At 46.5% G+C, this 14851-nt stretch overlaps 4 protein-coding genes across 4 annotated transcripts; all 4 read right to left on the minus strand.

Moving 5' to 3' along the window:
• Positions 1-976: 976 nt before the first annotated feature.
• TbgDal_VI3320 (hypothetical protein, conserved) lies at positions 977-5434 on the minus strand (the record flags this gene model as incomplete). Its single annotated transcript, XM_011775837.1, has 1 exon — positions 977-5434. One exon carries the CDS (start codon positions 5432-5434, stop codon positions 977-979), a length of 4458 nt encoding a protein of 1485 aa, XP_011774139.1.
• Positions 5435-6017: 583 nt separating this feature from the next.
• TbgDal_VI3330 (tubulin-tyrosine ligase-like protein, conserved,putative) lies at positions 6018-7919 on the minus strand (the record flags this gene model as incomplete). The annotated part of the gene is made up of 1 exon (XM_011775838.1): positions 6018-7919. One exon carries the CDS (start codon positions 7917-7919, stop codon positions 6018-6020), a length of 1902 nt encoding a protein of 633 aa, XP_011774140.1.
• Positions 7920-8304: 385 nt separating this feature from the next.
• Positions 8305-11049, minus strand: TbgDal_VI3340 (ATP-dependent DEAD/H DNA helicase recQ, putative; the record flags this gene model as incomplete). Its single annotated transcript, XM_011775839.1, has 1 exon — positions 8305-11049. One exon carries the CDS (start codon positions 11047-11049, stop codon positions 8305-8307), a length of 2745 nt encoding a protein of 914 aa, XP_011774141.1.
• A 294-nt stretch (positions 11050-11343) lies between these two features.
• On the minus strand, positions 11344-14679 carry TbgDal_VI3350 (hypothetical protein, conserved; the record flags this gene model as incomplete). The annotated part of the gene is made up of 1 exon (XM_011775840.1): positions 11344-14679. The coding sequence occupies one exon, from the start codon at positions 14677-14679 to the stop codon at positions 11344-11346; it is 3336 nt and encodes a 1111-aa protein (XP_011774142.1).
• Positions 14680-14851: the final 172 nt, after the last annotated feature.

The following is a 14851-nucleotide window of genomic DNA, read 5'->3' on the forward strand; positions in this document are numbered from 1 at the left end:
CATGCAAGAAAAAACAAAAGTCTCCTACCTTTTTAAGGCTAATTAAAAACAAACCACACACACATGTCACACACGCACACACGCACACACACCTTCAAAAAAATATATAATTGAAGTACACCACACTATCAACGACAATGGCGAGGAGATCATAAGAATTTTCTCGAATTTCTCTTGTTACAACCTCACGAACGTTTTAAACGACAACGTCGTGGATAATAAAGGTAAAATGACCTTTTTAATTCCCTTGGGAATTCCCATATCCCAAGAGACTTCCATGATATTTACAAGAAAAAAAAAAGCAACCACATCACAGATAACATTCGGGTGTTATGAATCTTATAGAAATAAGCAGTTAATTGATGCTCTCTTCTAGTACCCTTCAGAGAAAAAGGGATAAATTTGGCGAACAAAAATATCCCCATACTCGAGAACCGCATTCATGATCATTTGATATGGGACACCGCAAACACACACACACACACACACACACATATATATATATATACAAGAACATGTGATACACCGTTTCTTCCCCGTTACATTTCCCTTTTATGTTCCCTTTTGGCATCCTTTCAACGAGATGTCAGTCATCACATGCGGGAAGTAAGACCCTAAGAATTCGCCAAACTTCTCTAAGAATAGAATGTTGGAAAAAGGCAAAGAAGCAAACCTGCACAACGTAACCAGCCACACGCATAACAAGGATAAATGCTCGAGCGTACGCTTGGAAATCATATTGTATGAGAAGCAGAAAAAAAAAATAACGGGAAACAATACACTGAATTTTTATAGAAGTGCACAAAATGGAATTCAATATGTTCCCATCGCCTCAGCTAGGTTATAGTGAAGACACGTGAACCGCAGCTCTGACACGCATATCACAAAGAATTTGTCTCCCCTCCCACAACACACACACACACACACACGCCAACCATATCTCAGTAACTGCCGTTGCCTAACAAATGGATTCCCTTCACCTTCTCTGGAGCTCTCTTTTGATTCTGAGAGGGTCCTTCAAAAACTCTCGCTGCATCTCTTCTCGTCGGGAGCGTTCCATCTTCTTCTGCCTTCGCTCAAAATGCGAGGAAACAAACTCATTCAAATCATCGCCGCCGTTCGAAGGTGGTGCACGCTCCACCTGCGGTTGGCTGTCCGGACGTTTTACGGTATCCAAAAGCTTGTGTGTATTGCTGACACGAATCTGCCCCGCAGAATTCGTACGAGGTGGCACATCCTTATTTGCAAAACTTGTTAAATGACAATCGAATGTGATGTTGAGTTCCGCTCCGCGGTTCTCCAAAACGCGCTGAAGAACTGCGCCAACTCCGTCGTATTCAGCTGTTGCATCGTCGAGGAAATCAAGAGATACCGGCTTAAAATTATCGTCATCATCCTCCAGATTAAACTTCATAATACGCTTGAGGCGGGAACGAACAACAGCCCCACGCCACAGCGGTTGGATGGTACGTGCAGCCATTTCAAGGCGCCGCCTCTGAACATTTTCGTAGGAATTCCTTAGTTCTTCTAGTTCCATTTTGGCCTTCTTTATAAGGAAGCAACCGTACATCCAGTTGCATATGAACTTTTTCGCTCTCATTTCCTTATAGGCATTAGCCCGTTGGGTGTAGAGAGCGTCGACTATATGGATATTCCCTCGCACACGGGGCACATGCTCCATCTGAATTAGGTGTTGCTCCATCATTTTTGTTGACTCACGACGGTTACGAACTTCCACTCTGTCAGAAAGACGTTGTGTTATTGGATTAAGGCTTTGCTTCGAGTCGCGTAATCGTTTTTTTAAATCTTCCTCTACGCTTACCGCATCATGATATCGGCGCCTACGTATGGTGCAGAGGACATCCTGCTCGCGTTGCATAGAGGTAAGAAAAATGTCGCTCTCCAAAGCTTTGAACAGATCCGCGTAGCTGTCGAGTGGGCCTCGTTCGCAACCCCAACAACTCATGAGACCGCAGAATTGACGCATGTGATCTGCTGAAACAGACACTGGCCAATCCCACATGTCAGCGGGTTTATCTTCTGTGACTCTCCATCGGAGCCGGCGAGCGACACAATACGGCATAAGAGACGAGAACTCCTCAGTTTCAGATATCTGACGGTGCCCCTCCAACACCTTTTCATTGTTCAACTCGGAAAGGTGCGGAAACCACGCAAGCAGTTTGTTTCTAACTGTATCCAAATTCTTTCCCAAACTGTTATCGTCCATTTGCCTTGCTGAAAAGGGGTTCTCATTCACCGACAGCACCTGTACCATCCGGCATGCCGTTAGCGGCAGCAGATCTTCTATGCGCTGCAACTGGTTGAACGAAAGATTTACTGTGGTGAGCCGTGGGCAGTGCCGAAGCCCGGACACATCGCGTAGGTTATTGTTTTCCACGTGAAGCACCGTTAGCAGGGGAAACCAGCAGAAGCTCTCGTCAGATAATGCAACAAGAGCATTTCCATTTAAAAAGAGTTGACGGAGAAAACCAAGCGATAGCGTGGGCGGAACATCTCGAACTTTGTTTCGTGACAAGTATAGGTTCTGCAACAACACTTGATGAGCAATGGGATCTATGGTTTCGATACGGTTGTCACTTAAGTCAATGGTTTGCAGCAGGCGGAGCTGCTTAAGTTCCACCAACGATGTGACCAAGTTGCGACTCGCCTCCAAACACTCAAGGCGCGTGCACTGAGCCAGTGGCAACAACGATTCCACCTTATTAGAGAATATAAGCAGCGTTCGGAGGTGGTACGAGAGGAGTTTACCCACAGCTTCAACATTATCAAGCGCATTTGCAGATATGTCTAGACGCGTAACTCTCGCTGACTGCGCCACGGAGTTCGCTTGAGCCTCTGAAACACCCCGGAGTGGCGCGACGCGACACCTAATATCACGGATTTTATTATCGCTTACATTGAGGCTACGAAGCGAGGGAAACACCCGCAACGCATCATCAAGCTGTAGCTGCTGGAGCGCGTTACCACCCAAGTCGAGTTCCTTCACGTAAGAAGTTATCGATGTGGAACCTGCCTCTGCGCATGGCACTGTGAGAGTTGCAAGACTAGAGAAGTCGATATCAGAAATGTGCTCCAAAGCAAAAGACAACGAGTGACAGCGCTGTGCAACATCACGAGCATCAAGCCTCCCACCACCCAAAGCGAGAGGCTGAAGCCGCCTGGCAAGTTGAGCATTCAAACAGTTACTTGTATGACCATTTAAATTCGTGTCTCTGTCGCCCAATAATGGTGTTGAATGATTGTTTGCAGTGGAGAGGGAGCTGGAAGAGCCTGCCGTTGCAGGTCGACTTCCCGATGGTGGCTCCACTCGACAGGAATGTGAATCATCAGCACGTAACTGAGTTTTAAGTAGGTCCAAAGTATCGTTAATATCCTGATGGTACTCTTTCAACCATTTCTCTCCAAAGCATCGTTCCATTAAAAGCATTTTTATGCGAAGTGAGTTGCCAATACCAAGTTGAGCGGCCAGACCTGTTTTTAGAGCAGATAAGGATTCACCACACGCTTTTAGGGTCTCAGACGAGCGTCGCCACGATGCCTCCGTTGTGAACGTGGCGATATTCCGAGTGTGGAGAATCCTGTGATTCTGATTACCACAACTTTCCATACTGCCATTGCTGCAGCCCAACATTGAATCTGATATTTGCTGCAAGGTTTTTTTGCGCAGGGATCGAAGACCCTGAAGTGCACGTTGTGCTTCCTGATACATTTCACCAGCGACCTCCTCCTCCCTTGCAACTATTTCACAGCGGATGTGTTCATGCTCCTCCATAACCCGACCGAGATCTGCTTCCAGTGCCTGCTGCTGGCGAGTAACTTGCACCTGAGTAACCGCTGCAACGTCATCTCGTTCCTTCCCACAAAGTTGCTGAAAGGATATTTCTTCCTCTTCGACAATTTGTCTTTGCAGTGTTTCCTCGCGTCGTATAAAGTCTGCGATCGCGCTCGCCAAGGTATTTTCCTGCTCCTCAAGACGACGTCGCCACTCCTGGGCGGCCTTAAGGTCTTCTTTTCCCATTAGCAATGTCTCCCGCTCCTCGCATATGAGCCGAAAGCTTTCGCGTCCAGCCACTTTTCTACTCCGTTCCGCGCTAGAAACACACCGCTCCCCAACCGCTCTCACGTCTACACTTTCTCCTTCCATGGCAAGAATACCACGAATCTGCACTTCCAGTTCTCCTGGGGGTAATAAATCATCCACCCGCTTTGTGAAACTCTCAAACACAAGCCTACCATGATTCGCTCGTGGAAGCTGAAGCTGCTGCTGACGCTCTTGATGATGCAACTCCAGCTGCCTTGATGCAGCTGCCTCTAAGTCGCTGTCCCTCGCCTCTATAGTTGCAATGGATTGCAGTACCGTCGCTTGTTCCTCCTCCCAAGCAGGAGAGGCATGTATGCACATTTTTTTCTCATCTTGTTCGGTAGAAATTGTGTCTAAATCAAGCGCACTTGCAGAACTTGGCATGCCTCCATTACGTATCAACTTTGGTGCATAATTAGGGTTCACTTCCAATTGGGTGACACTTTTTGCTCGCTTTTCACAATCCCTTACTGCGTTGTCCCATTCCAACAGAATTTGTTGTTCCTCCAGTGTGGGTCCGTACTCAAAGGAAAAAAGTGTTTCCCCCCCTTCATAATCACGTTCTTCATCGATCACTTTCCTTTCTTCTCCAAATGCTCTAATAGCCCTAATTGCTGAGAGACTTACACTGCCGTCATCATCATCATCATCATCATCATCATCATCACTAAAGTCATCATCCCTTTGAACTGGGTTCCACAGGCGCTCCTCTTCTTCAAATGCACGATTCCTCTCCATCAAGAATGTTTCATCCATTGGGTCTATATATTGCTTCTTCCGACTTGCGAGAAAGCGATCTGCTTCCTCCAGCATTCCATCAAGCTTCTTTAAGAGTTCTGTGTCGTCGTTGGAGCGTAAACATGAACGCGTCAAATTGAACATATCTAAATCATCAATGCCTAAACCATCATCCACGACGTTCCGCGTTCCATACCTTAACGAACCATCATCAACGGGTCCAACCGTCAGTGATACGGAAGAACTTTCACCCCCAAGCAATTTATTCACCTCTTCCAAAAGGGGTTGAGCTGTGGACGAAGATATAATGTCTGTATAGTGCATCACTACAGACTCAAGAGGCCATGTGTGATCCACATCAGCAGCAACGGGCTTCTTTCCATCGGCATCGTTTTCGCCTTCAGCCTCCGTTTCCGCGTTGGTTCCTGTGAGGAAAACGTCTCGGCCGCCATAGTCAAAGACACTATTGGAAACAGCTTGGATGTCAAACAGATCATCAAATGGGCCGCTAGCGCCATACTCCGCGAGAAGTTCGGCAACTTCCTCAGGCGTCATCCCCCGCAATGACTTTCGTGGGGGATCCGAATCATCCATAGGCTGTGGAATTGCTCGTCAAGCCCAGTGTTTCAGTACTTACCTTCGCAAAAGCACGGACATAAAGAAAAGAAAAGACAACAAATATTTAACGTTTTTTCCTCCTCTTTAATTCTGAAAAAAAAATCATAAACAAACATAATATGAACATGGGCGTTTGTGGGCATGCTTAGCCACGAAAGAGTTCGTCCAACACGACGGATCCGCATATAGGCACACTTCCACGCATCATTCACTTTACAAATAATTACGTCCCTGATACTTTAATTAAGCAGTGGAGTATCACCTTTTTCTTCGTGCGAAGAAATTTAAAGTACAAAGTGTGTTCACACCCCTCCGTTACCCTAACGTGAAAAAAAAAATGTATCAAAAAATCGTCTTTACACGTTTTTTTTTGTGGCACCCCTCTTTCATCCCCTTAAAAAATGAGCGAACCCGATAATTCACTACTACTTCACGTAAATCTAAATATTCTATGAAATAGTAATCTCATTACCAAATAACACCACAGAAAGATCAGCTGCTACCCCTTTTCGTTCCCGCAGAATCGCTTTATACGAGGGTGAAAACATTTTTTTTGTAATCAAGCCTCCAATGCCCACATATCGGCTTTGGTTAAATTAACATGCGGTGCTAAGACATCCACATCAGCTAGAGGAAAAGATGTTGAGTGAGAGGTGAGAAGTGGCGGAAAGATTCGACGGAAGCCGCGGCAGTACGCCAGTTCATCCTGCAGGCGCAACCACACTTCTTCCCTCTTCTCCAGATCCCCCAGTTGTGTGGGATTATAATGGCTCCGGTGATGGCCCTTCCAACGATGCACCGATTCCGCAGCTTCTAACGTAAGAGAGTCGCACAATCCCATAGAGTGTAGACGTTGCTCGTCAATTACCCCCTTGAGACACTCCAAGGGCCGCTCAAAAGGTTCGATCATGGCGAGATTTAGTAAGTCAGAAATAATGTTGGTTTTAACGGTATAGTCGAATGTAGATGTACTGGCGAGAGATGGTAGCGTATTGACTTCAACAAGCCATGGTTTCAGACTCGAATCTAACATCATATCGAAACCGTACAACTCAAAAAAGCTTCCAGGTGAGAGATTGCTTTTAACTCCTTTCGACATTGTTGATTTGACAGCTAACAGTGTTTTTACGATTACCTGTGCAATACTGTTCCACACATGGTCAGACGTTCGCATTTTCGGTGGCTCCGTGGCACAGATTGTTGACACCGACCGCTGTTGTGCTACAGGGCATAGCGAATCAATATGGTTCCAAAGCTCTTCCATGCTTTTCTTCAAATGTAGTGCTTGAATATCACGTCTTTCTTCACTTGCAATGAGATCAGCATCTTCTAAGTTCTCTTCCGAAGATCCAAATTGCTTCCCCCTCTTTACCCACTTACGTCCAATTGAGTAGTTCGTCAAGTCACGAAATGGGTCAAAATGAGACAAAGAGACCTCCACAGGGTCACATCGGGTCGCCTCATCGGGTGCGCCTTCGTTATACTGTTGAACGGCTAATCGAACTAATCCCTCATCGTGAAGGTACACCGTAAGTGGGTCATAACTAGTAACAGCAACGTAGAGGCGAAGATCCATCTTACGCCCCTCCAAGAGCAGTGGGTCATCCACGTATTCCTGCACCACATAACTGCGGTTCACCAACAATGGGCTCGTTAAGACGCGTCGCTGCATCTTCTCCAAAACACGCTTCCAATGCACGGAGTTCTTTTCCCCTCCGGGACAAACAAATATACCTTTTCCACAGCTTCCCCTCGCAGGTTTCCAAATGAAGCGCTGCGTGGGTCTTGCTTGATCCATTGCCTTCATGAGAGATTCTTTCTGCTCGGGGAATATCCATGTTTGGGGGAAGAAATCAAATACGTCTCTCTTAACCCCTTCCCTTTCAAGTGACTTCTTTACACGGTGAAGCCGTTGCGCCAAACCCAGTTTACAGCCGAGTGTACTGTAGGTGCGTGGAAAGTGATTAAAACGCTGATGTGCACAAACCATCTGCAATGCTTCGGTGCTGCTCACTCCTTCTACACCCATAATATGTGGAGATGTGAGTTGGACAGCACCTCCAGTGTTCCCCGCGTCTGTCTTAATGGGTGCCGTAGGCCGAATCGTCAATGAGCGCCCCCAGAGTAGATTACTGGGGATTTTCGGCGCTAAATGTGTGTGGAGTCGTTTGAATCCAGCCTTCAACAGTGGCAGACGTAAGGCATAATATTCACACGAAGGAGACGTTATACAGAACATTGGTGAGGCCGTGCTGAGCGAGGGTGCCCTATAGGCGTAAGATGGGAGATGATCCCTCATACGTGGAAAAACGAAGCTGGGTTTACGGTACTTACTTCGACTTGGTTTCAGGTAAATGGGTTGTTCCGCTGGTACGGTGTCTTGCTGCTCTGTAGGCATAACAGACGCCCCCACCGTTGGGGATGCGCATGGCCCTCGCAGCGATCGGCACAGTTTTATCATGAGAAACTCGGATACAATATTATGTTGTATCTATAAGAGCTGACACGCCACTTTGAACCTAGTGAAAAGAGGTGATGATATGGGCGTACAAAGAGCGGATGATATGTGAAAATAAGTAAGTCCAAAAATTTAATTAAATCATTACACTCATTTTCACCATGCACATTTCTTTACAACATTCACGAACGAGTAGAACCAAAGTTCCTCCATAGTGTAAGAGGAAAAAAACAAGTGTATTTGCCTCTTTAAAGTGTCCCCCACTTATCGTACTGACATGCGTTTATAACTGCACGATTAAACGAGAAATCAAGCGAAAGTGAAAACAGTAGCCGTTGCAGTTGGCGTATCCCGTGGTCCGTAAAACATCATCCACTTTCACATTTTTCTACGTTTCTTCCTTTTCGTCCAAGTTGTGTGGTGTAAGTAACTTTAAAATCAACTGCAAATCAAACTCCCTCAGCAACCCGAAGTGGGGAGAACGCACATACCAACTCAGAGCAAGAGGAAGTTCACCGGCATATTTGCCGCGACTTGTTAGACTCTTCGGCAGAACGCCAAGTAATGCCCGAGCGGCCTCATAAGAACCGTTAATTCGCGTGCGGTTCTTCTCCACAAAGTCATTTAATGTCATTACAGCATCCACTTTGGTCAAACTACGCCGCGGCGCCTGCCAGCACGGAATTCCTTCCTTTTGCAAAAGAAACTCAGACGATAAGTTGCGTCTCGGATCCCATTCAAGTCCTGCCCGCACACTCTCATGCGTTGGGCACCGCAACACGGCAAATGTCAATTCGAGAGATTTGACGAGAGACTCAAGGCGGTTGTTATACAGCGACCATAGGCGCGTTGCTAGCTCTTGCCGAGCAGTGGGTGAAGAAACCTCAACGAAGCGATCCCCAACCGTTATGACATAACCTGTCGGCAGTTTCTGCAGTGACACGAATCCCGAGGCGGAGAGGTCATCAAGCCTAAAATTAAAATCACTGAGAGACATATTCAACGCATTCGCTGCATTCACAACACTCTCCATTCGCTTGTTGTTTCGACACGTCTCGAAAACACCATCTAACGCCTCGAGCTGAGCCAATGCGCTGCCGACACCCGATTGAACGTCCCGATCCCGCTTGCGCTTTCCATTTGTTGTTGTTGTGTTGATTTCAGTAGACCAACGGATGACACGATAACCAGTTGGTGACGTTCCATGGCATGCGGTCAAGACTCCACTTTCCAGTGTAAGCATCATGAAAAGAACAGTTTCCACCGTCTCTTCGCTCATCATTAGCTCTTCCGAAATCTTTGACACAGACACCACGATAAGTTTGTCTCCAAACCTAGTAACGGGGCTGGAGAGAATGTGAGTCACAACCGACAGCATCTCCGTGGGGGACACCAGGGAGGAAAGCAGGCGAGAGCGCAGTGCATAAAAGTCGTATGGGTTGTACAAAAGTCTGCAAATGGATAATTTGCCATCACGTCCAGCGCGACCAGTTTCTTGGACGTAGCTTTCTATTGAGCTTGGCACCGACGCGTGAACCACAGAACGAATATTTGGCTTATCAATGCCCATTCCAAACGCAACAGTCGCAATCAGTACGTCAATCCGATCATGCATAAACTGATTTTGGCACTTTGTTCGGGCATGCCGTTCGAGTGCTGCATGATAACTTTGGATTACGAGGGGTCTCCCCTCAACACCGGAAGTGATATTTTCCACCGTTCCGTTTTGTATCTTTTCATGAGTGGCGCTGGTAAACAATAAAGAACGTGTTGTATCCCCTTTTTTCCTCGCTTTTCCATTTTGTGCAGCCCCCAGCTTGGACGAGAGAAATTTAGCCAGTTCATCGGCGTCGGCCCGAGTTTGTACGTACACAAGCATCGGTTTTGGAAGCTCGAGCACTGTCTGCAACAGCTTCTCCCGCAAATCACTGTGAGTGGGAGGAGAGTCCTTCGTTACGTTTTCGCTCAGGAGAGAAACTGCCTCCAATTGGAGGTTTGCTCGCTGATAGGGTACAACGACTGTTCGCCTAATATTGAATGTCGACTGCAAATCATCGATTACTGATGGCGTTGCCGTTGCTGTGAGACAAAGAAATGGGGGAGAAAAATCTCCTCCCAAGACTATATCTTCAAGCACACGATGAACGTACAGGAAGGATGGTCGAAAATCATACGCCCATTGGGAAACACAATGGGCCTCATCAATGCATATGAATGCGATACGGTGAACTTGACCCTTCAGTACTTGCCGAAGCTCACGGTGACGTACAATCTTTTCAGGTGATAGAAAAACCAAGTCAATATTACACACTGGGGAAGACAAACTTTCCAAGAGATCTTTATCACGTGCACCCGAGGTAGCTGAGGAAAGAATAACTGCCTTCAAGGAGCCATCCTTCGTAATCCTTTCAACCTGATCGGCCATTAACGACAGCAAGGGAGAAACGACCACACCAAATCGGGAGCACGGCGCCGTATATTCCGGTAACGATACATTTTCTAATTGCTTCTGTTTCCACAACATGAGCTTCTGCTGAAAGAGCAGTCTGTGAACAAGAATTGGCACCTGAAAGCAGAGCGTCTTTCCCCAGCCAGTGGGAAAGACAGCAAGAGTGCTTTCCCCTTGCAAAATGGCAAGCACAGCCTCTTGTTGTCCTTCACGGAACTCGCCCGAGGACACACCCAAGTGGTTCTGTAACAAGTAGCTGCAAATGGGTATTGTCGAAGTGTTGGAACGTGGAGTTTCCTTGAACAGTCTTTCTAAAGTAACCTGCAAAATGCTCTTGTCGTCCTCGTCAACACCCTTTCGAATACAATTCATGGGAAAAGCCGCATTGGCAGGTAGTCCAACTGGGTTCTCATCTTGTGGCACTGAATGAGCGACATGACAAACTGTGAGTCCATTGCTGTTATTTCTATGGTCTGAAGGAGGAGTGTTGCAGAAAGTTGATGCTCGACGTGGCGCCAAAAACGGAACACGCATCAAATACTCCTCTTCCTCCTTTTCTTCTTCTGTATTATTCTTTTCATCGTGTACGAGCTCCACATTAACAGGGGTTAAGGTTTCCCCTTCAGAAGGTGTGTTGTCGCTAGCTACATCGTCGAAAAGAATCTCTTCATAACTATTTTGCATCTTATGTGTGCCTGCCCTCCAAAGGCTGCTTCCCAGTGCAGGCAACGGAGGCGATGGGCAACAAAGCCGCTAAAGTGGTGGTAAAAAGCAGAGTGAAATGAATATATATATATATATATATATATATATACAAGTATATATCACCCGAAACAACCAGAAAGTGCTATATATTACAGAAAAACTAACGTTAGCGCAACCTCAACAAAAATTTTACGTTTTCGTTGTTTTTTTTTCGTTCTGATTAGCATATATCCAAAAGGCATATTTGTTCCACCCGGTAATACACTTACAGCGCTAAATGATCTCATCGCAAAATTGGACGACACTGGCATCGGCATCTGAGTCTGTTTCATACAAGTCCCTCTTGTTGCTCACTTCATCCGAATCATTCTCAGCATCACAACACTCACCATTTCCCTGACTTTCCATATTTCTCCGTGCAACCATTGCTCTAGCCTCACAGCGTCTACGTTCCAGTTGTGAAACAAGTTTTGCATTGGGATCATGGAAGGGGACGTGATACCGGAACCCTAATGGAGTGAGCGTGCAACTACCGTCACGGATCACACAAAGACCCCGTTCCTGGCAGGCGAGAAGGGCATCGTAGACACTGGTAAATGAAGTTCTAGCTAATGTATCCTGTGGGAGTACACGCATGGCGGTGCGAACCTCAACCACAGGCAACGGGTTAGGGAAAACTTCGTTTCGTTTTAGTGAGTAATCGAAAAGATTCAGAATGGGGGTAACCCGCTTGTGGAAAGAAGCACCATTACTGAGTGCAGTATCAGCCGTCGCAACCTGCGTAAAAGAACTTTGTTTTTTTGCTTGATTATCGACATCATCCGTGTTTTCAACATCCTCAGCTGTTGATTTGACAAGTTGCATCACACTCTCCCAAAACGTCGGCTTTTCATTTCCAAATGTTGCATGTTCAGCATCCTCCACACTTTCACAACTTGGCACTCTCTCGATATTCGCACTTTTAGCGCCGATGGTACAGCCCAGACCATCGGTGGGATGTATATCTCCTGGTACCTCACGGTTACCCGTTACGACATACTCCAACAACGCGTCCTGTGTCATGGTGGAAATATAATGGCGAAGTGTGTTCATTATGGTCATTACTCGCGCAGAACTGAGTTGAAGAGACTCAAGAAATGACGACATTCGAGATATGGCACCAAAATGGATCCTATATAGCCGTAAACGCTCCTTTTGTTCAACTTCTTTGGCATTTTTGGTTTTTACATTCATTTCGGTAAGAGTCATGAGAGCCTTTTGCATATTTTCTTGCGCTAGCAATCTCTCCCGAGTATGCCTTTCCTCCCTTTCCCGAAGCCGCTCCTCTCTGATATTTTGTATAAAGGCGTGCTCCCTCTCCCGTGATTCGTTACGTAATCTTAAGTTTTCTTCAAACTCCGCTGCCTTTTTGAGAATTTCCTCTGTTCTCTGTACAGACGCAAACAGCTGCACTCTCATTGCCTCTTCCTCACGTATTTGCTGCTCCTCACGCCCCCGGCACCGTAACTCCATGGAACTCAATAAGCAACGCTGCATGTTTAAAAAAGCACTAAGTAACAGTTGATCATTCAATTCTCCCTCATCGATCGCCCTTTCAACAGCTGAAGCCAGCAGCGACGCGGCCAATTCATCTTCAGAGACAGCACAAACCAGCTCCATCATTTGTTCCTGACCAATAAAACTAAGAACAAGTCCAATTGATTGCGTAGGTGACGGGAAACCATTCACTAAATAAAAATTTTCTAGCAGGGGTACACCGCCAAGCCAAACATTAAGAAGTGATTTGTAGACGCCTAGCGAAAACTGTTGCGAGGTGTAGCTCTCCGGAAGGCGCAGCGCCAGAAGTCCACAGCACTGAAGCTTGTGAGTAACTTGCACTGCCGCTATCAGCGCCGTGTTACTTTTGTGCCCTAATTTAGCGGTAACACTAGCTCCGTCGCGATTTTCAACACTCCCTTCACAAGGCACCCAGATGTATAAGGTTGACAAAAGTGCATGAAGAAAACACTCCCAAGTTGCAGTGGGGGGTCGTGCTCGTCCATCAGAACTGTTTTTTACGGCAAGAAGCAAACTTGCAATCGACTCAATTGCTTTTTTAATCATTTCGTACATAGACCCATTAGAGGATGGTGACAGCCATATAACGAGACAGAGGGCTTCCAAAATGAAGCCGCAGCGACAACATATGTCATCTTCTGCTCGCTCACAGTTTTGCTGATGGGATTGGCTCGTTTTGCCCTTCTCACTCCTTTTCTTCCCTCCAGAGGCACTCGGCCGTGCGCAGCTTATTGCTGCGGCAGGTGTTTGCTGTGAATCAATCAGCGTCAATAGTTTCTCCAGTAGTGCCATTGCATGTGTGGGCGACAGAATACCCGACTCAACTAAGTTTAACTCCCGAACAACGCCAATCTTATGTCTAAGCCGTATACACTGTGAAAGAATGGATAAAGGTTTCACAAACCGATCAGTTTTTTCCGCAGTCGATGGAACTATGAGCGATGCGTTCACGACAGCACACCACAATCGTGCCTCCAACTCAATAGAGCAAGTAGATAATGCATCTTCTCTCCACTTAGCTAGTACTCTGTACAAGAAAACATACACCAAAACGCTACCAAACGCATCTTCAGTTCTTACAACACGATTCACGCAGTATCGTAGAAGGCGTTCGAGGCGCTCTGCTGCCCATGTTGTCAATGGATTCTCCAAGAACACGAATTCCGTCAAGAGGGACATTTTCTCACCATGTGTTTGTACAATGTCGATGAACACGTCCAACACTGGTACATCCAAACAAGGTATGAGTGCCATGGGGTGCAATGAGTGAATCAAGTGATCGCCGTACACACCAAGGATTCGCGATGCCAACTCAGCATCACTTCCAACGACATGTTGGAACTTCTCGACACCATTCATCAATGATAAAAGCAGTTTTACACAATCTTGTGGAAGGACCACATCGAGTGCGGCGCGGATCATGACTTTAGGGACGAGAAAAGAAGACGTCTCGCGCTCACCGTTCCCACTGCCCTGTGGTACTTCTTTTTTTGGTGTCCCCTTCACCTTCTCTGTGCGATTTCTTCGACCCTTTGTCTTTTCATTACCAGTTTTGCACGCTGTCTGTGGTAAACTGAAGAAAAAGCACATCGAGTCCACATCCAGTGCTCCCGTCAGAGCGAAAAACTTCAAAGTCAACGGCGAGTTTGGAAGAACCTCCTTTGCATCCTTTAATGTGGAATGAAGCGGATACGATGACAATCCGTGCACATAGCAAAGCCCCTCGAGCAACAGTTCCATCAACTGGGGACACGGTTGCCTTCCCTCTGAGCCGCTCCTTAGCGACGCACAAAGAACGGGGAATATCATGTTGATCTCCTCACATTTATCAAGCGCGGACACACGACCTCTACGTTGAAGATGGTTCAGTAAACTAATTAAATTTTGCGCCATTGAGCGGCAACAGGGCGGCGATGGGTTGGGAAAAGGTGGACGCCCAAGTGCATCATCCAGCTGCCGAACTGCCAAACACGCGTGTGTTTTAACCTCGTCCACCGTCAACCTGTCGAGTTCATCCGCATTGAAAACTTGATGTGATGTCGCAAAATTCATCCCACAGTTACACGATCATACGTCCTACACCTGTATATATATATATTACTTATATCAAAAGGGTGAAGATTAGTTTCTCACACATGAGTTTGTTAGCGCAGAAACTGCCAAATGGCAAAAAGGAAGGGGACAGAAATCTGTCCCACCGCTTCAACGGAGGGATGTAGAGAAG

This window comes from Trypanosoma brucei, chromosome 6 (genome assembly GCF_000210295.1).
Source record: "Trypanosoma brucei gambiense DAL972 chromosome 6, complete sequence".
In the NCBI taxonomy this organism is placed as follows: Eukaryota; Euglenozoa; class Kinetoplastea; order Trypanosomatida; family Trypanosomatidae; genus Trypanosoma; species Trypanosoma brucei.